Raw genomic sequence first — 20,159 nt, 5'->3', positions numbered from 1 at the left:
GTTGAATATTGCACTAAGGTAATTAGGGGCTCAAAGTACGAACCTAGTTCGCAGGTCTTGACCAAAGTATGAATGCCTTTAACACTTCTCAACTCGAATGAAAATATATATATATAAAAACTAAACGGTTGAGATATAAATATGAGATCGAAAAATGAGTTAATTGATTTAATAGCAAATTATTGTTTAGTACCAAATCAAATCTTAAATTAAAAAAACGTTAAAGAAGATAATTCAATTAAAAGATGGTCATCACATTTAATTGAAAATTACAGATTGGTCAACAAGCTCCAGACAAAATTAAAAAAAGTCACTTTTTTAATGTTTTGCTATTCTCACTTTTTTTTTCATTATTATTGTTATTCTGGTCATAACTTTGTCGTCCGGTGATTGATTTGAGCCTGGTTGGTATCGTTGTAAATATCTATTTTCTCTCTTTCATTTGATATCATACACACTCCGAATCAACCACCGTATAAGGCGCATAAACCCTCGAAAGGGGTTGTCGTTGTCCATGGCGGTGCTCCAAGCTTTTTCGGCGAAACCGGAGCTCAAGACTCTATAAATCTAGCTATTCTCTTGATTCGGAACACATCCATACCAATATCTTTTGATTTTTTATAGCATTTCGAGGATTTACAAATTTCTCTCGGCATGTCACACTAGTAGCTACAATATCGACGTTATGACTCCCATTATATTTGATCGTGTGACTATGTTGGGATAAAAAGAAAATAAGAAGAAGAAAAAGAAAAAAAAAAGAATGATTGAAATAACGAACCTGTGTTTGCTATCATGTGACTTGTACTTCTCAAATCAACTATACGATCCACATATCGATTTTGACGTTGTACTAGCAACCACACTGGTAGTCACAGTAGGAATCATTGCTATCACGGTAGGAGTCACACCACTAGTCACATTGGTAGTTACACAATTTTTGTAACCATTGTTTACTTGTGACTATCAGTGTGACTACCAATGTGACTGACAAGTGACTACTTCTATGTTCTAATTGGAAATAACAAACACAACTCACACTGACAGTCACACCACCAATCACATTATGTGTCACATTTGCAATCACACTTGTAGTTGTTACAAAAACTAATCAGCTACACTACATGTCACACTACCAGTCACACCAACATTATTATGTGACGAGGTAGTGTGACTATAAGTGTGACTACTTCTATGACAAAAACTCTTTAGCTACACTACCAGTCACACAATCATACCAGTAGTCAGATTGGTAATTATAGTGTGACTGCATATGTGACTAGGTGTGACACTAATATGGTGGCTACTAATATAACTTAATGTACTAAAATACAACCAATTAATCAAATAACCCAAAAAAAAAGCTTGCGCCAAGGAGAGGGAGAGATGTGGTATGCTACTGTACAGGTAACTGAGGTCAGTCATGTTAACATTTTCCTGTCAACACTACCATAGCTTCCTCTGACAGCTAATTTGGATTTGGTGATGGAACTTTGCTTTTGGGCACCAGAATTGTGCTCTAGGCACCTATGCATTTTCAGAGGCTTCACTTCCCATATCAGACCACACACCCAATCCATGCATCGAGAAAATCGGAGGGAGAACGCCCTCATCGCCCTCAGAGATTGGGGAATCCTCTTACTGCCAATGACGCCTTCCCCTTCTCCGATCAACTCAACTAGATGTAGGGCAGTAAAGCATGAACTCATTGAGATCGGAGCCGAGAATGGAAAGCGACCATCACGAGCATAGGATTTCAAGGCGGTGTCAATCACCGCAGCCACAAGAGCCTCCTTATTGACAACAAACCGGATCGGGCTGGCACTACCCAGCACAGTGATGCTGATCAAGAACTTGTTTCCCTTGGTGACTGCGTGGCTCTTCTTCTGCTTGGAGCTTCGATGGCGAGGCGATCCAAGAGGCTCGCGAGAGTTGTTGGGAATTGGGAGAATGAAAGGGTTGCGATTTTGGGCTTGGACTATGAACCGAGGACGACAAGGTTTTGGAGTTGACGACAACGAAGGTCTGGCGAAGCCTTAGAGTCGAGGACGCGACGGCAAGATTGGAGTTTGACAGAGAAGGCGATAAAAGCAAGGAAAATAGCAAAATTGGTTATTAGCTAGCAGTGGCAGTTTTCATAATTTTAGTGAAGTTGATGGACACCGGTTTAACAAAATAGAATGAGTGACTAAATCTTAATTTTCAAACTTTGTCTGATATTTTTCTAATTAGGTGCGTAGAAATTGACTTTTTTTTTCTAATCTACCCTTGATTTTACTAGTTGATAACAATACGGTACTCATTGCAAACACTCCCATAATTCAAGTATGATAATTACATTCGAATTCCAACAAGATCTTAATAATTTTAACAAAATAATTTTTTTAACGCAGAGTAATTTCTTTGAAGAAACACGTGACATTCCAAAATCGAATCGTCCCGTTTCCAAATGGACCAGAACAGTACTCGACACAACAGCAAAACACAACTCGGCTGCTCCTAGTACTGACTTCCCCCTTCTGATTTTAGCCGTCTCTTTTTCTCTCTACATTCTGGGTTCCAAACTATCTTTTAGATAGATAGATAGATAGAGAGAGAGGACTCTACAATAAAGAACATGGCAGCAGCCTCCGATTTACCAGAGGGGACTCTACAGAATGTTCTGGAGCAAGAGACCCTCAAGTGGGTCTTCGTAGGCGGCAAAGGTGGGGTTGGCAAAACGACGTGTAGTTCAATCCTCTCGATCCTTCTCGCCAGTGTCAGATCCTCTGTTTTGATCATCTCCACCGATCCTGCTCACAATCTCAGCGACGCTTTTCAGCAAAAGTTCACCAAGACTCCCACTTTGGTTAATGGGTTCTCCAATTTGTATGCCATGGTGAGCTTTTTGATTATAAAGATGGAATCTTTGGTGTTTGTATTAATTTGAGGTGGGAATTTGGTTTCTATTGAAGTTGGGAGATACCCAGATGGTGGATATGTTGGTTTGATTGATTATGCAGTTTTAGGTGTTAGAATTTTGCTGATATATGATGACATTGAGAATTTTGGGTTCGGTTGTGTTATTGGTTGACAATTTGAGCTCCCTTTTCTTAATGTAGAGTGAATTCTTCAGTATAGATGTATTTCGGTGACCGTATCTGTGTGAACCATTTGTATATTTGTATTTAGTCTCATTATTTGGTGATGATCCTATAATAGGAAGTGGATCCTACAGTTGAGCATGAAGACATTGGAGGAGAGAATGGAATGGATAGCTTGGTGTCCGAGCTAGCGAATGCTATTCCCGGGATCGATGAGGCTATGAGCTTTGCTGAGATGTTAAAGTTCGGCTCGTGTTCCCTTCTCTTTTGATTCTTGGCAATTTGTACTGTTTCTTCTCCTTGGTATTAAGTTTTAGCGGCTGATGTTATAATTTTGTGTTCGTATTATTCTCTGCAGATTGGTTCAAACAATGGACTATTCGGTGATTGTATTTGACACTGCACCAACTGGACATACGCTTCGGCTGCTGCAGTTTCCATCAACATTAGAGAAAGGTCTCACAAAAGTGATGTCTTTGAAAAATAAATTTGGGGGCTTAATGAGTCAGGTACTAACTGAGTTATGAGAAATTACAATAATGAATTCTGTCGGCATGTGGAGAATCACAATAATGATTGTTAGCAACGCCTACAAGTTGTGTATCTTTAGTTTGTCGTGGATACTATATTCGGTTATCTAAGTTCACTTCTGCAGTTTACTCTTTGTTCCTTTTGAAACTAAATTAAGTTATTCAAATTTAAGAGTCTTTAGGTTTGAAATTTTGAATATTAGAATTATAAATATTTTACGCTAATACCACAGATGTTACTTGGTTTGAGACAGTTTATTTAAATATTAGAAATCTTTTGCCTTTTCATACCACCTAGTAGAAAGAACAAAAAGTCCATCTCTGTCTTTTTGAAAATTTGATGCAAAGCAAGTTAACCTTCAAATTAAAGAGTATTATTTCTACAAATCCAAATCTATGTTTATACTGAAATATTTGGTCCATTAATCTATGTTTTTTTTCCAGGTCTTTGTAATCAGGGGTTTATGCTTAATGTCCCCCCTTGTATTCGACAGTTTCATTAATTAAGGCTTAAGGGTAACCGTACAAGCCCTTTATTCAAAAAATAAATAAATAAATATATATATATATACAGCCCTTCTTGGCTGCGGAGGTCCGCACCAATGTTTTGGTGCGGATTTCCATTTTTTCACCACTTTTCAATTGAATTTCCTCATCTCCACCGTCTAGTATCTAAGATAATATTGTGTAGATCATTTCTGCAAAATTTCAGCCAATTTGGTATTCGTTAAGGCCCTCAAAATTGCATTTTTCTGTTAAAAATATGAACGGTTCATGTTTGACAGAATTCAGTCCGTCCATTTGTTTTTCGATTTTGAGGGTCTTAACGATCACTAAATTAGCTGAAATTTTGTAGAGATGATCTACACAATATTATCTAGACACTAGACGGTGGAGATGAGGAAATTCGAAAAAAAAGTGGTGAAAAAATGGAAATCCGCACCAAAACCATTGGTGCGGACCTCCTTAGCTGATAAAAATCATATATATATATATATATATATATATAAAAGTGAGAGTATTCATTACTATATGGATATGTCAAATCCAACTAACGTGCTTATGTCTGCAGTGTGCACCATGTGCCTTTGGACATACCTATCAATATGGAATTCAACTGAGAGACCATTTTTACATCGTTTTTTTCACTTGTTCATGAGATATATCCCCCATGTCATGTATTGTATATTAGATCAAGTACACTTTTACCTTAAATACTGGTTTGTTTTGTCAAGTCGATTTTTCCTTGATTGTCTCTATGTGAGAAACTCATAGTCATAGAATTCAATCTGGGATGAGATGACTTTTAATAGTGTGTATGATGTAGAACAGTCTGTTAAGTAGTAAGATAACTTTTAAGATGTGTTTAATTGAGCAATCTACAAAATTTCATTACCAGTGCTTGTTCCTTGTATTGTGAGTTGCTGCTGGCCATTACTTTCCTAGTATCTGAGTGTATCAGTCAATCAGTTTCTTGCGAATGCCATTGCTATTGAAAGATGACTTTCTTATATTCCCACTAATCTTCCATTCATTTCAGTTTCCACTAACAATTTTATATTGTTGATGTTAATTATTTCGAATTTGTTGATGGCAGATGACCCGGATGTTTGGTATGGATGATGAATTTGGAGAGGATGCAATTTTAGGAAAGCTTGAGGGCATGAAAGAAGTAATAGAGCAAGTCAATAAGCAATTCAAAGACCCAGTAAGTCTATCATTATTTTTCACTGCTGACTCAATGCTGAGATGTGCAAGTTGTTTTGGAATTTTAATCCGTTGGAGGAAATTGAAAAGGAAGAATAGAGTATTCTCCTTGTTTAGGTTTTCAGTCCCAAAAAGAAAAGAAAAATTACTATGCCACTTATGTGATAGATTCCAATCCCGTCAGTTTCTTTATTTATTAATCTTGTAAAGTGGATATACTTTTTAAAGTTGTCAACTTTGAAAGCCTAAGGAGTTTTAGTTTTGTCTGCTTCAGGATCATTATGAAATCCACATTAAATTCCCTACAATCCTACATAAAGGTATTTTCTGATGCACTCATATCTCACTTTTTGCAGGACCTGACGACGTTCGTTTGTGTTTGCATTCCTGAATTCCTCTCTCTTTATGAAACAGAGAGACTGGTGCAGGAACTCACCAAATTTGAAATAGATACACATAATATTATCATTAACCAAGTACTTTATGATGAAGAAGGTATGTGTACCATGTCCAGTTATGTCCTACATTTGCTATTCCTAATGTTTTGAGCATAAAGTAACTACCTACCGCGATTTTATTGTAGACTCACAGTCCAGATTACTCAAAGCAAGAATGCGAATGCAACAAAAGTACCTTGACCAGTTCTACATGTTGTATGATGACTTTAACATAACCAAGCTCCCATTGCTACCTGAAGAGGTAAACCATAGAGTGCAATCTTTGTTGAACTTTTAATTTCATGATGTGGAATGTAAGGGCTTGGTAAGTGGTTTACTTGTGTGCAACTAACTTCCTATTTGAGCAATGTAGTGGATGGGTCGTTCTAATGTCCCGCTTTTCTTATATATACAATTGGATTACTGTGAGACCATTATAGCTGAAATGAGGCTAATAAATTGGAAGTTGCCCACCTCCCTTCAAAAGTTCTTGAGTCTTTATTTTGGTTATTCTGGTTCTTATATGCTAGCTTTCTTCACATTTTCCATCTTTGGTTGAATTTTCTGATGCCTAGGAAAATTGAAAAATTCAGTCTATTTTTCCTTCCAGGTAGAGTTTGGTACTTAAGGTAGTGTAACACCTGTGACGTGGTTGATATCCTGCTCTCTGTTTGATTTGATTTAATATTGTGTGCTTGTTCAATGGAAAGACTTTCCTATGGGACATAAATGAGTCTACAACGTGATTTCATGGCCTTTTGCCTTATGTACTGGATGTTTTTTGATCCACAACCATTTGTATTACTGCTGAATTTTTCAGGTTACCGGAGTGGAAGCTCTGAAAGCCTTTTCGCGCCATTTTCTGACACCGTATCAACCTTCCACCAGCACGGTGGAATCGTTAGAGCAAAGGGTGTCCACGCTAAGGCAGCAGTTGAAAGACACTGAAGCAGAGCTAGAAAGACTACGAAAAGGAAAGCAAAAGGCCTGATGAAACCTTTTTCACCGTTGTTGCATCTAGTTTAGCAAATCGGATGGTATCGTCTTCCCCACGTTGGGGTTACAAAGTGAATTAAATCTTCGATTTCAGTGTTGGTTGAGAATGTTGTTTTATTTACTTCATCAATTCTTATAACAAAGAATTAAATACTCAGAGATCTGTTTCTTTATTCAAGTTTTTCAAGCCATTTAGTTCATTTGAGGTCTATTTTCTTTTTTCCCTTTTCCTTGACAGGTTATACATGGAAATTGTGTTTCGGAAGAACTAATGAACATTAGATTACTGAATACTTAGGAATAAGAATAGCAATTTGTGTCGTTAGCTTCAGAAAGAACATCATTCAATTCTGCGAGTACAAATTGTGAAAAGCCATATTAATACTTCGAATGGTTCAATCAGTACTGGGTACCAACACATGAATGATGAATGACTTATAAAGTGGTATCAATTCTAACCTCCAATATTATAAATATGTAAATAAGAGATTTCCTTTCTAGTAATGACCTGTTAACCAAAGCAATAATAGTCACTTTCAGACCAAGATGTGCGACTTGTGTCTAAACCCGCTTTATATGTTTGAGAAATCTGATCATTACACGAAGGCAACGATCAGTGACAAAGTAATGAACTTGGGATGTGGTATTCTTTTATCCAATGCAATTTAGCGAGGTTTAGATCTCATACGCCTCATGCATCAGTGCCAAAGTTGTTGAGGAAACGCTATCCAAATTCCACAATTCTACAATAATTATGACTGGACAAACATTGTAATTTACACCTTCTCCAAGTGAAACTAGGAAACTAAACCGAACAACGAGATCCAGTACCATTTCATTATTCATAATGGAAAAGGATTGATGAAAATGCTTATAGATAGCCTTAGAACGTTTGTTAATATCACTTCAAACCTATGTAGCACGGACTTAGATCCCGACACGACAATTTATATATAATTTAATATATTTATCAGTGCGTAAAAAATATATATAACATATGATAATGTCAAATTAAAATTTTAAGTTCATTCCATTACATAACAATTCAAAAGAAATAAATATAAGAAAATAAGAAAGGGAAAACAATAGGGCTAAAATAAAATTTGGGTTTTTTGTTTTGTTTAGTTTTCGTTTTTCTGATTTTTTTATCTAAAATGATGATGTGCCGTGTTGGAATTATGTTGTGGCGTGTCAGTCAAAGTGTCAAGAAAATGTCGGAAAAGTCAATATTACTGACACGCCACTTGGCGTGTTGGACACGGTGTCGGGAAGTGTCGGAGTGTCAGGAAGTGTCGGACACTTCGACAGGCCAATCTTAGAAGTGTCGGTGCTACATAGCTTCAAACCCAGCACATTCATTGCTTCATCTCCCCTGTCATCTGTTTCTGCTCGAGGAATTTCTCGTTCTTGATCAGTTTTATCAACAATGGAAGAGAAACCCTTGAAAACCCTAAATCTCATCGAAAAGTTAATGCATGTGGAATCACCCTCAACTGCTAGTAGTAGCCGTACCAATGATACTGGAGAAAACGGCCAACATCTTTGTGATGCAGCCACTGATTTAACTTTGCATCAATCTTGGCTGCAGCTGGCATCGACCACAAAAAAAAAAAGAGAAAAGCCGAAACACCAGCGATACTGCAACAGCAAGATATAATCGACAAACCAGACGCTATTAATCCGAAACAACAAAAACTAATACTCTCTGATCATGAGATTATGGAGTCGAAGACAAAAACTGACCAAGTAACGAGATGTGATGATGTTGAAAACCGCCATGATCATCATAACAATGCTCAGGCGGTTCCTGACCCGGCATTATATAACATGAAGAAGAAGTTGACAGTGATTGACATCTTACCAAGCGCGAGCAGGCTCTTGGTGCCAAAAGAGACGGTCAGGAACCATGTTCTGCCTCTCGTGGATTCCGACTTTGTACAAAGACTCGAGAGCAGAGCCGGTGTACAAGTTACAGTTAAAGACTGCGATACAGAGACTGAGCATCAATTAACGTTTAAATACTTGAGGTCGTCGAAGTGTTATGTTTTCAATGGAAAATGGCCGGAATTTGTGACGAGGAGAGAATTAAAGAAGGATGATGAAATTGGACTTTACTGGGACACACACAATTCCAAGTTCCACTTTTCTGTTCTGAAAGTTGCAGTCAATTAAAGAAAGCCAAGCTCCCGATGAGGTTGCTCGTGCGAACCAACAATGATATCAAGTCCAGAATCTTAGAAGGTACGTCGATAGCTTGTAATAATTTGAACTATATGAATCCATCCTTTTTTTTTTGGGTCAAGTGATCTCTCCCACAATAGAAGTCATTAATCATTACTTCAATATGTATATGTATGATAACAAATATTATTATTTTCAGTGAATTCCTGATGTACTTATGATAGTTTAGAGCAATTAATCTTTACAAATTGTTTCTATGCACCAAAACAAGGTGATCTGTTTTTTTAGATAAACGAGCAATTAGCATTGAACTGAAAGAAACTAACAGAACCCAGAAACTTCGCAGGAAAAACAAGTGCAGAAAGAACAACAAACAAACAAGGTGTCCGTTCAATGCTAATTAGTCTACACCGCATAGAAAATTATAGCTTGTGTTTTCAACTGTATTTAACTCATACTGCATGTCTCCTAATAGTAACTTTCATCACTGCAACCTCATTTGTCATTGAAATCAACTCAAAGTCACAGATATCTCCCTCTTGCAACCTGTTTCTGTTCACAAATTGTAGCCAACCTCCACTGAACCTACTAGATTTGTGGTAAGCATTGGTCCATTTCAGAAAAAAAGGGCATGTTCCCTACTTCAAGCTTGACTCTCTCCGGCTTGGGAGTGTTCCTCAGGAAGCTCCTTGGTGTGAGCTGCAAGATTTGAATAGAGTGCATTAATCTAACTTGATACCAAAACTTCATTCGGGGAGATAACAGTGTTAAAGTATGAAACTTTGTAGAGTAATGCCAATGCCTGTTCTTTTGTTTTCAAAATAAAATCAATATAAGGTTACTTAGGAGCGATAATCAAATAATAGCAAGCATTGGTATACTAAGAAAAACAGGTTCATTTTTTTTATACCATTGGTCCTTTGTTCACATGAGTTCGGCACATCTGGACACCGAAGCAAGCATTTCCAGAACAGTTTATGGTGGCTATATTTCGGATTCTTCCTCTCCTAGACACTTCTCTCCCACAACCTGATTCCCCTGCATTCATTAAGAAATTGAGTGCAAATTTCCTTAGAGTGTCGGCTAAGGTTCAGTTGATAAAGAAACTTACTAGAACACTCCTTGTTCAAGCTGATCTCACTGTTTTGAGCTTCAGAATCTGAATCCGAATCGAGAATTATAGCATCATCGGCATGAGATTTATCATCAGGAAGCCTGTTACAGTGATTGTGTCCATAGATTTCAACAAAGAATTTTTTAGGTTCAACGTATTTCAGAACTACATATTCCCCAAGCTTCAAACAGTTTCAAACTACAAATTCCCCCCAACCGTTTTCCAAGAAAAACTCTGCTAATCATTTTGTCATCCACATGCCAACTTCTAGACACAGTCTGAAAAAGGCAATGCTGAGGCACCACTCCATCGGAACCCCAGCAAAACTCTTGGGGGATTTTCTGCAAAACCAAAACCCCACAAGACCACAAATAGTTATTTAAGATTTACAAGCACTATAATTTTTACAAGACACATATAGAACACAAGAAACTTACAAGCTTAAAATATGAAGAAGAGGTTGGAAGGAACTTACAAGCTTCCCATTGTGAAGAACAGAGTCATCAACACACTTGTAGAAACCTGGAACTTCAATGTTTACAACCTCTCTTCTGCTGCAAGAACCCATCACAGTTTTTTGTTTGCTACCTTTTTTTTTTTTTGGAGGTTCTGTATAAGAAAATAAGAGCAGAAAACCCTTAGCTACCTATAAAGCCTGAGAAATACTTAAAAAAAAAATACAAACGAGCTACCAAGCCTGCAAGTCATATATTAGTATTCAATTCAAAGTAGTATAAAGTATGAATAGGCTATCAATTTATAGCCTGTTTAGTTTCTCTGTTTGTGCTTCTGAAACATGGCCTACCCTTTTCTTGTAAATGTTGCTCTGACCCTTTATTCTCTATGATTCTGCAGACTTCAATTTATGATAGCCTCTGGTTCCAATGCATTTGTTATTGCAATCTGAGGAAAGAAGTCCCACACATAGCAAATATGCTCCACAACATCCCACATAAAATTGCAAACAGAATCAAAAGTTTCTTGTTATTATTATATATTATATATTTATATACCAAAACAAAATGCCTTTGAAGCACAACCATCCAGTTTGCCAAAACACCTAGAGTAACAAACTGAAAACCATCATTTTCCTTCAAAGTCGCAAAGTAGCAATTAGTATAGATGTTGATGAATTGTCAGAAAATGCAGTGATATAGTACATTTGAAGAGCAACAGTTATATATTTACAGCATCCAGCCCCAGCTGTTACTAAGTTTATTTTTCTTGGTCTGTAGGTGGATAACAGCAAAGAAAATGACAATAAGACGAGCCAAGAAGCTTTTATTGGTTCAACTCCATACAACATTAAAGTTGGTCAAGTTACACAAGTTATGGATTAGTAATGCACACTAAACAATTTGGCTCGAGTATACTGAGAACAATGGGAGAAAGAATATCATCTCATTTAAATCACTCTGAAGTTGAAGTACAAGTATTCTTTACTCTCTATCCAATAGTTGGTACAACTACAGACGTACAGTTAGAATGTATGACCACATGTCTTAGTATCATGGGATATCCAACAGATTGATCTCCCGGTGTGCCATATCAAGATTTAAGAAGTGAGAACCAGCAATTTCCTTGGGAGTTTCCTGTCTATCAGTCCAACAATCGATGAGACTGTCACTTCCCGCTGCTTATGGTTTATACAACCAATACACTGCCAACAAGTTGCTACTGATGTACATTAACATGAACCTGCAACTGCATGGGAAATCAAAAGAATCAGCAAACTGCCCAAGAGAGAATTATCAGCAAACAGAAAATCACAAGAACTTAAAAAAACTAAATGAATAAATACCAGCTTTACCAATGAGAGAGAAAGAGAGCGATAGAGTTGTGTTTTGGAAGGAAAGGGAAATGAGTTCAGTGGGTTGTTTAAGAAAAATTCCAATCCATTTGACTTGGTACTGACCTCCCTCCCTCCTTCCTAATTCTCACATTGTTGGAGCTTATATATCATCAGTTATACACCTATATTAGCCTACCATCCACACGAGGTATCAATATCATAGAGATATGACGACTTCTATAGTTAACAGTATAAATACATCCATGTAAATAATCAGTGGACATACTTCAAGTTGGAAGAGCAGCCATCTGCATTTCATCACCCAAAATGCCATCTGATGAATCATGCTTTTGGAAAGAATCTTTTCTACCACGTTCCAAAGACGTTGCTTCATATATCCCTACATATTTATTAGATTAAAAGCAAGTTAGGCAACATTAACTATTGGGGACAACATAAATAGGAAATGCAGAAAACCTCTGGTGCAGCTGAGGCATATCAGTTCTTTAAGAACCTTATATAAGGTCATCTCTAAAATTATAATATAATAATACAGATGAGGAACAGTTTGATACCAATAACAGAAGTAATAAATGTTGTGCACATACCGAAGCCCAAAACTATGCAGCAAATTAGAAATCCAGGAAGAGAAAAGTCCAATTTGTACACCATTTCCATCACAATTATGCACCCTCCAGCTACCATTAAGTGCTTTGGAGAGGAGAAAACCATGTGTAATCTACAGAACAATAAGAACATTGAAGTATATGACTTGATCAGGAGTTATCCCCACTCTTTATAAATAAAACGAAAAGTAAAAAATCCCAAAGATAATATAAAAAATTCAACCAGTGCAATGATGACATATGTGTTCATAACATCTATGTGAATGATACTTTTAAACATTGACTAAGTTTCAACCTTCATATATTTCTGGATGAGTTTGATAGCAATCATTAAATTTGAAAAGGAAACCGTTTAGTTAAACAAATTGTAGTCATATTATATCCTTTTTCTTTTACAGTCTTTACGAGATCGCTGACAAAGAATACCCTTGATCTGTCACCAGCACCCAGAAAGACAAAACAATATACAATGATTTTGTATTCATAGCCCCTCACTATATAGTGCTTAGGAAGCAAAGAACAATTGGAAGAGAATAATGTTAACAATGTGGTGATAAGAAACAGAACCATTTCCAAGCTTTTTACAAATATAATGAAAATTTGATGACCATAGTTAAGTTTAAATACTCAACTAGGCAACAAATGCCAGAGGTAGCAACCACAAGCAAAACATCACCAAATATGGAAGAAATGGAAGAAAGCACTCAACCGCACTGACAAGTTGTAAGAAAGTACCTCTCCTCCGCGAGACTATCAACATAGAATATCAAGATTATTCCAAAAAAAATGGTGCTTAGAAAAGCCCAAGTAGAAAATGCCATCTTGTCACTGCTACTAGAAGGGGATCCCTAGGTATTTCAAAACAAGAAAGAATTAAAGCGAAAGGGATTAAGAGAGGGAGGGGGAGGGAGGGAGCAAAGAAGAATAACAATATAGGCATAAAACACGATACCCATAAAATCAAAGTTCAATTGCTCGAAAAGTCATAATCCAATGTGACCTCAGAACTTACTATGATTACATCCCACATGGCAATAGGAAACATGAAGCATGTTGCAGAGGCAATAGTTAGGGCATGAAGTCGCCTTTTAAGTTGATTCTGTAAGTGCAGAAGGCAACAATCAACAGCAATGACTTTTTATCATATCAATTGAATAATTAACCGTTTATACATCCTTCAATATAATAGAACAAAAGAATATGGACACATTAATTGTAAAATCGATTGATATGAGATTCATCACCTTCAATGAAACACGGCGTGCAATCACCCTCCTCAATGCCGATAAGATTCCTGCAAAGATTGGAATTGCCATCTCTTTCATGCCTAACACAGGTTCTGGCTGAACCTCACCATCAACGTTATCTTTAAAAGGTAATTTCAGGTTAAGTTACACAATAAAAGGCCAGATCACTAGTTTTGAAAGCAAAAAAGAAAGAAGGTATGGGAGGAGACAACAATTAGAAGAATGCCTAAAATTATCCAAAGTTAAGAGAGGATATAGAATGGAGAGTATGTTTCTGTGGCCCACCCTTGCGATAAGAAGTAGAAAGATGCCACCATCGCAATAAGCCCACCTATCTGGAAAAGGTGAAGAAAGATCCATCTGAGTTTACAAAAAATCCAACAACTCTTACTTTTTAACAAAAAAAACATTGATCTCAATTAACCAGGACGGTAGATCTTCTATTCCTAATTATGCAAATGCGTCACTAAAGCTTGACGATGAAAAAGTTAACACTCCATCTCAATTTACAAGAATCCAATGTCTATTGGCATTAAACTAAACACATTGATATAATGTAACAAGGAAAGGAGTTTTCATTCCGAATCCCTGGACAAGCCTCTGAAAGCAATTGACAAGGAAAAGCAGAACATTATATATAGCTGGAGACGAAATGTGTGGCTCTTTGTTCAACTTTGATGAGAGCAACATGTGAAACATAAATTACTTGTGTGATTGAAATGATACTACGTAATTGACATGCAGCAAACAGCCTGAGAAAGTTAAATCCACAAGAGCAACAGCCACCTGAGAATATTACCTTCTTCCAAGCGTGGGCCTTCCGCCCATACAATACTGCAGAGAGTACGCCAAGGATGGCACCAGAATACTCTGCCAATATTGCCCTGGCATAGTAATGACATAAAAAAAAGATATTTAATCAGCTCTAGTTTTGAATTATGTCAATTTTGAAATCTAGTCATCATATGTTTATCGCTACCAGATGATTGTTTATTGAAGTGCATATTCATACGAGCTGTATTACAAGGAGCAAGATACGCTTTGTGTTTTAGCTCAGTGATCACCATAATTTGAATGAGACCCCTCACATGGATATATTTGGAACAAACGGGAATATAGATATCAGCTTAATCATACTCGTACTACTAAAATTGTATAAGGCACTTGAAATACTTATTTAGAGTATTTGAAACAACATAAGCGAGCCTACCTAAGAGGTCCACATGATTTGAGGCCTTTTCCCCACAAAATAAAGTACAAAGCTGTTATGCCACCATTTATAATAGAAGGAATCATCTGAAAACATCACAAACTACTCAAGCAGTATCCGGCAATCATTATGGTAACTTTTATAAAAGCTTTTGCATCTAACGCTAATGAAAGAAACAATTTGAGGAACCTGTGTATTTGAGAGCGGCCTGCCCTTCCAAGGCTTTTGCAAAATTAGAAATAGGATGGATGCTGGTATCAGGCAAGTGAAGAGAAATAGTACAACCGAAGCCCCCGTTTGAGACAAGTAGCGGTACAGGGAGTAAATTGACCATATTCTCAAGAAATTTCCGACAATATGGATTACTTGCAAAGGGGTGTGCCTGTTTATAGTAAGTTCATTGGTACAATTAGTTGCACGTTAAAAAAGAAACATAATACAACCGCATCAAATACTGATCTCACTTGAAAATAATTCAGAGTTCTATTCCATGAGAGCTTTAAGAAAATGTAAAGCAAAAGACGAGACCCTTTAAGACTTAAGTGCACCAAAAGGGAAACAAAAACAAAAAAGAACTACTTGAGACCATGCAGTAGCCGCATACATCTTGCAACATAAGAACTTATCAATTTCCTTACTAGCCCTGTAGCTTAAATGCTTGTCATTAATTTTGGAAGTCCTGTGCCTGCATCAAACCACAGGTTTCTCCCTGGAAATGCAACCATCATCTATCTCAGTCTGATTCACCTGTTTATCTTTTTTTTTTCTCCTAATACGTTTCAGTAAGACTTAATCATAAGTAGAAAACTATATCGGCCAAGTTATTTAGCTCCCATCATATTCTTGGATAGAAGCCTAAAACTGAACTTAGATTACTCTCCAGTCTCTACATAGTTTAAAACTAATCAACCTGCACAGCATTGTGCTGAATGCGACAAAAGTTAATACTAGCTCATACTTGAGCAAAATTCCAGCTTCCTAAGTGATGTTTCATTTTTCTTGAACCTTCAACAGCAAGCAAACTCAGACCCAGAAATCCTACCAAACACAAACCAAGAAAAGCTTCGAACTTTCAATGAACCCAATAATCCAGAGATTCAAACACAACAGTTCACAACTATAAAGCCCATACATCTTCCTCCCATTCCATATCGAACACTACTAAATTAGGGTTTCGCAGAACTCGAATCTCTGGAAAACGAAAATGCAGAGAAATTAGGGTTTACCTGAAATGTTGTGAAGATCCTCCTCGATCTTCAGAAATGGGCCTCGGAGACATCTTTGTTTTTCGATACAAATTGCTTGATTTATCTCACAAAACCTAATTGTTCATGCATTTAATCGCCGATTTTATGCTTCTTACGAACTCAAAAATCGCCGATTACAGAGGTGAATGAAGAAGAAAGCAAAACCTCAACTCTGAGCAAACCTTTGTCCAAGCTTCGCTCCCCGTTTCATTTGGGCCTGGGTTACCTGCTTTTTGGTGGGTCGGGTCGAATTGGGTTATTCACCAACTTATTATAATGGTGTTTGACGTTTATTTCAAAGTATTTTCGGTGTACGGCGCCGCATCTTCATATGTACGGTGAACGATTTAGATTAGAAAAAATCGCATACACAGCGAGTCTAAGTATAAATTATTTTAAATAATTAAAACTGTTCCGTGTATATCATACAAATTGTGCATATAAGATTTTTTGTGTTTATTTTGATATCTCATTATATTTGATCCATTACAAATCTAATCCGTGACGTCATTATCAAATTTGATTTTAGTTTCTCTCTCGAAATTGAAATCAAAATTATTTTGAGATTAGGGAAAAGCATGAAGAGGCCAACACACCCTTGCATTTTAATTTTGAAGTTGCACCCCTTGCATTTTAATAATGTGATAATCTCTGTTGGAACAGACGGAGTAAGGTACCAAGTTGGAATGAGAATGAAAAATTGGATATTATTTTGAAATTTATAAAAAGTGACGTACTAAAATCTACATTTTCTAAACAAAATTACATAATTGTTCTTTTTTAAATATTTTATCTTATTATCTGATCTGTAGGTCCTGCCCTTGTGAATGCCTCATTGGGGTGTGCAAACCCCGTATCCATTGCTTTGCTCCTCTGCCCTGCCAGCCTAGTATAACCTTATCATCCATCGAAATCTCAACCGTCCAGAGCTCTCACTCAAGTACCAAAACATCAATCCTATGTGTAACAAACGATTCATATAAAGAAAAGCATATCCAAGCACAAAACATGGACACACCCAATCCTTACCCCCCCCCCCCCCTGATGCCCAATTCTACTACACATCAGCAACCGAGACTCAGAGTTGAAATTACCGAAAAGGGCTTCGTCGTCCCAAAGTCGCATAAGGCCGTAGAGTTGAAGATTGTGGGAAAGGCAGAGGCTTTGAGAGAGATAGGGAGGCTATGGAGGCTTACAAGAAATGGGTCAGAGAGAACAAGGACTATGTCCACTCCTTGGAGTCTCTCGCCAATGTGAGCTTCTGTTTCTGTAGTTTTCATTGCTTTCTATACGTCTAATGGTTATGAATTTGATGCCAAAAAATTCAAGTATGTGGTGCTTTTTTTTGGTTCCATTGGATTGTTTGTGCTATTGGGTTTGCTGGGTTTTTTTCAATTTGTTTAGATAGGTAGAAAAATATAGAAAAAAAAAACCAATCTTTGATAAGAAGTGTTGCATTCTGGGATTAGCTTGTACCCTTTTGTGGAGTGTTTAGTATGGTTGGTTTAACTGTTTGTTCTTGTTGGTTTTGATTTTTGGTCCTTGTATGTGTCTATGGTTGCTCTAAAGTTGTGGAAGTGAGAAGAATGTGATCACGATTGTTTCAGAATGTAATGCAGTGCAAGTATTCTCACTATTTGTTAAAAAAAGTGATTTCGAGTATAGTGCTAGTTTGTTCTCTGGTTATTAAAGCCTGATTACATCAACCAGATATGTTCCTGCACTGACTTGTGATTGCTTTGCTGTTAGTTTAGTATTCTTTAAATCACCAGCAATGCAACTCCAAAGCTGTTGTGTGATTGTGTTTTTGTTAAAATTGAAGGCTTTATGCCTGCTTACTTTTTTAGTCTATTGTCATCTTAACTTGTTGTTGAACGATTATGTGCAGGGAGTCACGTGGCTTCTACCTGAACGGTTTTCTGAATCAGAGATAGGACCAGAAGCAGGTTTTTTGAAATTTTGGTAACCTTGGCTACTTCTTGTTAGCATAGGGGCTTCTTTCAAATTTAAGTAATTATATATCTCTATCTGAATACCTTGTAATAAAGACACAGATGTTTTGTTTCTGACATTTGTGGTGTCTGTTGAGTTGTAACTATACCTTCTTTTATTGATTCCACTGATTGTGTTGTCTGTTGAGTTGTATATAATGAGTTTTTCCCCTGATTCTATATATCTCACATGTGTGTATATATGCATATCAAAAAATGCAAAGTTGGTAATATTAATTTTTATGATATCTCACAGTAACTACTGTCTTGGGAATAATAAGTGCTGTCAATGAACATATAATCGACACAACTCCTCAATTACATGTTGGCCATGCTGAGCGTAATTCTTTCCCATATCCCTTGTGTATATCTGCACTAAAGGACTTGGAAACGCTGGTTGAAGTCGTGGCTCAACATTACTTTGGTGATGAGAAAAAATGGAATTACATTGCTATTATGGAGGCTAGCAAGTAAGGATTCGTTGTTTTAAAGCATATCTCACTCATTTTTCAAGCAACTATTGCGTGTCACCTTCTTCCTTGCCTCATATTTCATTGTTTGTCAGAGTGCTAGTGAGGTTAGCGTTGTTCCAGAACAGTGGATATAAGATGCTTCTCCATGGAGGACAGACACCAAATGATGAAAAAAATTTGGAAGTTTCAACTCCTCAGCATAGAAGTAGTGGTGGTTTTGTGAAGACTGGCGGGCAGCATGGGAATGGTGACTTGAGAAATAATCATGCACAAGATCCATGGAATTTAGAAAGAAGGGCCCTATCTGCGTTAAATAGGTTTGGAGAAAAGGCTAGGAGTATTTCAGATCCAGAATGGTTGCGTAGGGTCCAACACCATCATGCCATTATGGAGCCTCCAAGTAACTACTCATACACTGAGATTAGTGTAATTACAATTTATAATAATTTGTATTAATACAAGATTTACTTATCTCACAGCTCCAGTGGTTGAGAGATTGACTATATCCACCATATTGTCGAAAAAGGGTCTCCATGGGGCTTTGTATGTGGCTGGTGAAGTGCTATTTATAACAAGACCACTTATCTATGTTTTATTCATTCGGAAATATGGGGTTCGCTCCTGGATTCCTTGGTTTCTTTCATTTGCTGTGGACGTTGCTGGAATGGGCATTCTTTCTCGAATTACTTCATCCACAAGTGGTACAGAAGAGCAGCAGTTTCATCTTTCTGTCTCTGAAAAGAATGAGGTTAGAATTTCCAGTAGACTACGAGATCCAGCTTCTCAGTATCATAATCGGTTGGCCTCTAAGTTTTTGCATTGAAGTTGGTCTTAATAGCTGTTTGTATTATAACTTGGATTCAGGTTAAAAGACGAAAGCTATTATGGGCACTTTACCTCATGAGAGATCCCTTTTTCAGCAAGTATACAAGGTAATGCGGAAGTTGTTCTAAATAAGAAGTTTTTCCACCATCACTAATGATGTCTGACATAATTAAAGGAGTTTAGATGTGATTCAATCCACTGATAAGGGTAAAATTAATAGAGTATTACCTGGTCACACCTCTTGTCATTTGATAATATGTTGCTGCTTATTCTAAGAGTTAATCACTTAGTTCATGACATGTGGTTGATCATTTTAGGGGAAGACTTGAAAGCACCGAGAATGTGTTGGAACATATACCTGTTGTTGGATTTCTTGCAGGTTGGTTTATGGTTCAGTTTCGTCATTTCTAGATTGTCTTGTTACTTTGTGAAGCTTATTTTCACTTTTTTTTTTTTTGAGAACTTGATCTGTCAACAACAAAATTTCTTCTTTGTGCAGGGAAACTTGTTGAGCTTCTTTCAGGAGCACAGACAAGGTACACTTACATGTCTGGATCATAGAAGGTTGTTGCAATATGTTACGGCTTCTAGAGTAGTTCCATAGTTCGTTTAGGACTTAGGTAAGTAAACTCCCCAAGCTGTATGATGGTGGTGATGTATTCTCATGTTTCATTTATATTCACAAATATATAAGCTCGAT

At 37.0% G+C, this 20,159-nt stretch overlaps 3 protein-coding genes and 1 pseudogene across 6 annotated transcripts; 2 read left to right on the top strand and 2 right to left on the bottom strand.

Moving 5' to 3' along the window:
* The first annotated feature begins 2,511 nt into the window (after positions 1 to 2,511).
* On the top strand, positions 2,512 to 6,953 carry LOC126802248 (ATPase GET3A). Its single transcript, XM_050529847.1, has 7 exons — positions 2,512 to 2,878; positions 3,202 to 3,326; positions 3,442 to 3,592; positions 5,211 to 5,321; positions 5,677 to 5,815; positions 5,904 to 6,019; positions 6,578 to 6,953. The coding sequence occupies exons 1-7, from the start codon at positions 2,618 to 2,620 to the stop codon at positions 6,746 to 6,748; spliced, it is 1,074 nt and encodes a 357-aa protein (XP_050385804.1). The 5' UTR covers positions 2,512 to 2,617; the 3' UTR covers positions 6,749 to 6,953.
* Positions 6,954 to 9,190: 2,237 nt separating this feature from the next.
* LOC126802240 (B3 domain-containing protein REM9-like) lies at positions 9,191 to 10,640 on the bottom strand (annotated as a pseudogene).
* A 642-nt stretch (positions 10,641 to 11,282) lies between these two features.
* On the bottom strand, positions 11,283 to 16,342 carry LOC126802239 (uncharacterized). 4 transcript variants are annotated; one of them, XR_007672927.1, is made up of 12 exons: positions 16,150 to 16,342; positions 15,113 to 15,305; positions 14,924 to 15,009; positions 14,513 to 14,597; positions 13,970 to 14,048; positions 13,711 to 13,841; positions 13,479 to 13,565; positions 13,202 to 13,314; positions 12,449 to 12,579; positions 12,127 to 12,240; positions 11,850 to 12,032; positions 11,283 to 11,752 (listed from the first exon to the last, which is right to left on the bottom strand). XR_007672927.1 is itself a non-coding variant. In XM_050529836.1 (11 exons), the coding sequence occupies exons 1-10, from the start codon at positions 16,200 to 16,202 to the stop codon at positions 12,128 to 12,130; spliced, it is 1,071 nt and encodes a 356-aa protein (XP_050385793.1). In that variant the 5' UTR covers positions 16,203 to 16,342; the 3' UTR covers positions 11,286 to 11,752; position 12,127. The 4 variants fall into 4 exon arrangements, 2 of the variants coding, with proteins under 2 accessions (XP_050385793.1, XP_050385794.1); XR_007672926.1 differs by having other exon boundaries at positions 11,859 to 12,032; XM_050529836.1 differs by lacking the exon at positions 11,850 to 12,032 and having other exon boundaries at positions 11,286 to 11,752.
* Positions 16,343 to 17,278: 936 nt separating this feature from the next.
* Positions 17,279 to 20,159, top strand: LOC126802620 (peroxisome biogenesis protein 16). The gene is made up of 8 exons (XM_050530269.1): positions 17,279 to 17,423; positions 18,059 to 18,116; positions 18,418 to 18,631; positions 18,727 to 19,034; positions 19,114 to 19,382; positions 19,499 to 19,566; positions 19,777 to 19,838; positions 19,959 to 20,159. The coding sequence occupies exons 1-8, from the start codon at positions 17,355 to 17,357 to the stop codon at positions 20,018 to 20,020; spliced, it is 1,110 nt and encodes a 369-aa protein (XP_050386226.1). The 5' UTR covers positions 17,279 to 17,354; the 3' UTR covers positions 20,021 to 20,159.

This window comes from Argentina anserina, chromosome 7 (assembly GCF_933775445.1).
Source record: "Argentina anserina chromosome 7, drPotAnse1.1, whole genome shotgun sequence".
NCBI lineage: Eukaryota > Viridiplantae > Streptophyta > Magnoliopsida > Rosales > Rosaceae > Argentina > Argentina anserina.
This window is presented reverse-complemented; position numbering and strand designations above follow the sequence as displayed.

Excerpts from the sequence above, each read along its gene's own strand:
- LOC126802248 (XM_050529847.1), top strand. The coding sequence starts at position 2,618 with ATGGCAGCAGCCTCCGATTTACCAGAGGGGACTCTACAGAATGTTCTG. Across the intron at positions 5,322-5,676 it reads ATAAGCAATTCAAAGACCCA|GACCTGACGACGTTCGTTTG; the intron begins GTAAGTCTATCA and ends CACTTTTTGCAG. Across the intron at positions 5,816-5,903 it reads AGTACTTTATGATGAAGAAG|ACTCACAGTCCAGATTACTC; the intron begins GTATGTGTACCA and ends ATTTTATTGTAG.
- LOC126802239 (XM_050529836.1), bottom strand. The coding sequence starts at position 16,202 with ATGTCTCCGAGGCCCATTTCTGAAGATCGAGGAGGATCTTCACAACAT. Across the intron at positions 12,580-13,201 it reads GATAGTCTCGCGGAGGAGAG|ATTACACATGGTTTTCTCCT; the intron begins GTACTTTCTTAC and ends ATTGTTCTGTAG. Across the intron at positions 12,241-12,448 it reads CTGCATAGTTTTGGGCTTCG|GGATATATGAAGCAACGTCT; the intron begins GTATGTGCACAA and ends ATAAATATGTAG.
- LOC126802620 (XM_050530269.1), top strand. The coding sequence starts at position 17,355 with ATGGAGGCTTACAAGAAATGGGTCAGAGAGAACAAGGACTATGTCCAC. Across the intron at positions 17,424-18,058 it reads CCTTGGAGTCTCTCGCCAAT|GGAGTCACGTGGCTTCTACC; the intron begins GTGAGCTTCTGT and ends GATTATGTGCAG. Across the intron at positions 19,035-19,113 it reads TGCCATTATGGAGCCTCCAA|CTCCAGTGGTTGAGAGATTG; the intron begins GTAACTACTCAT and ends CTTATCTCACAG.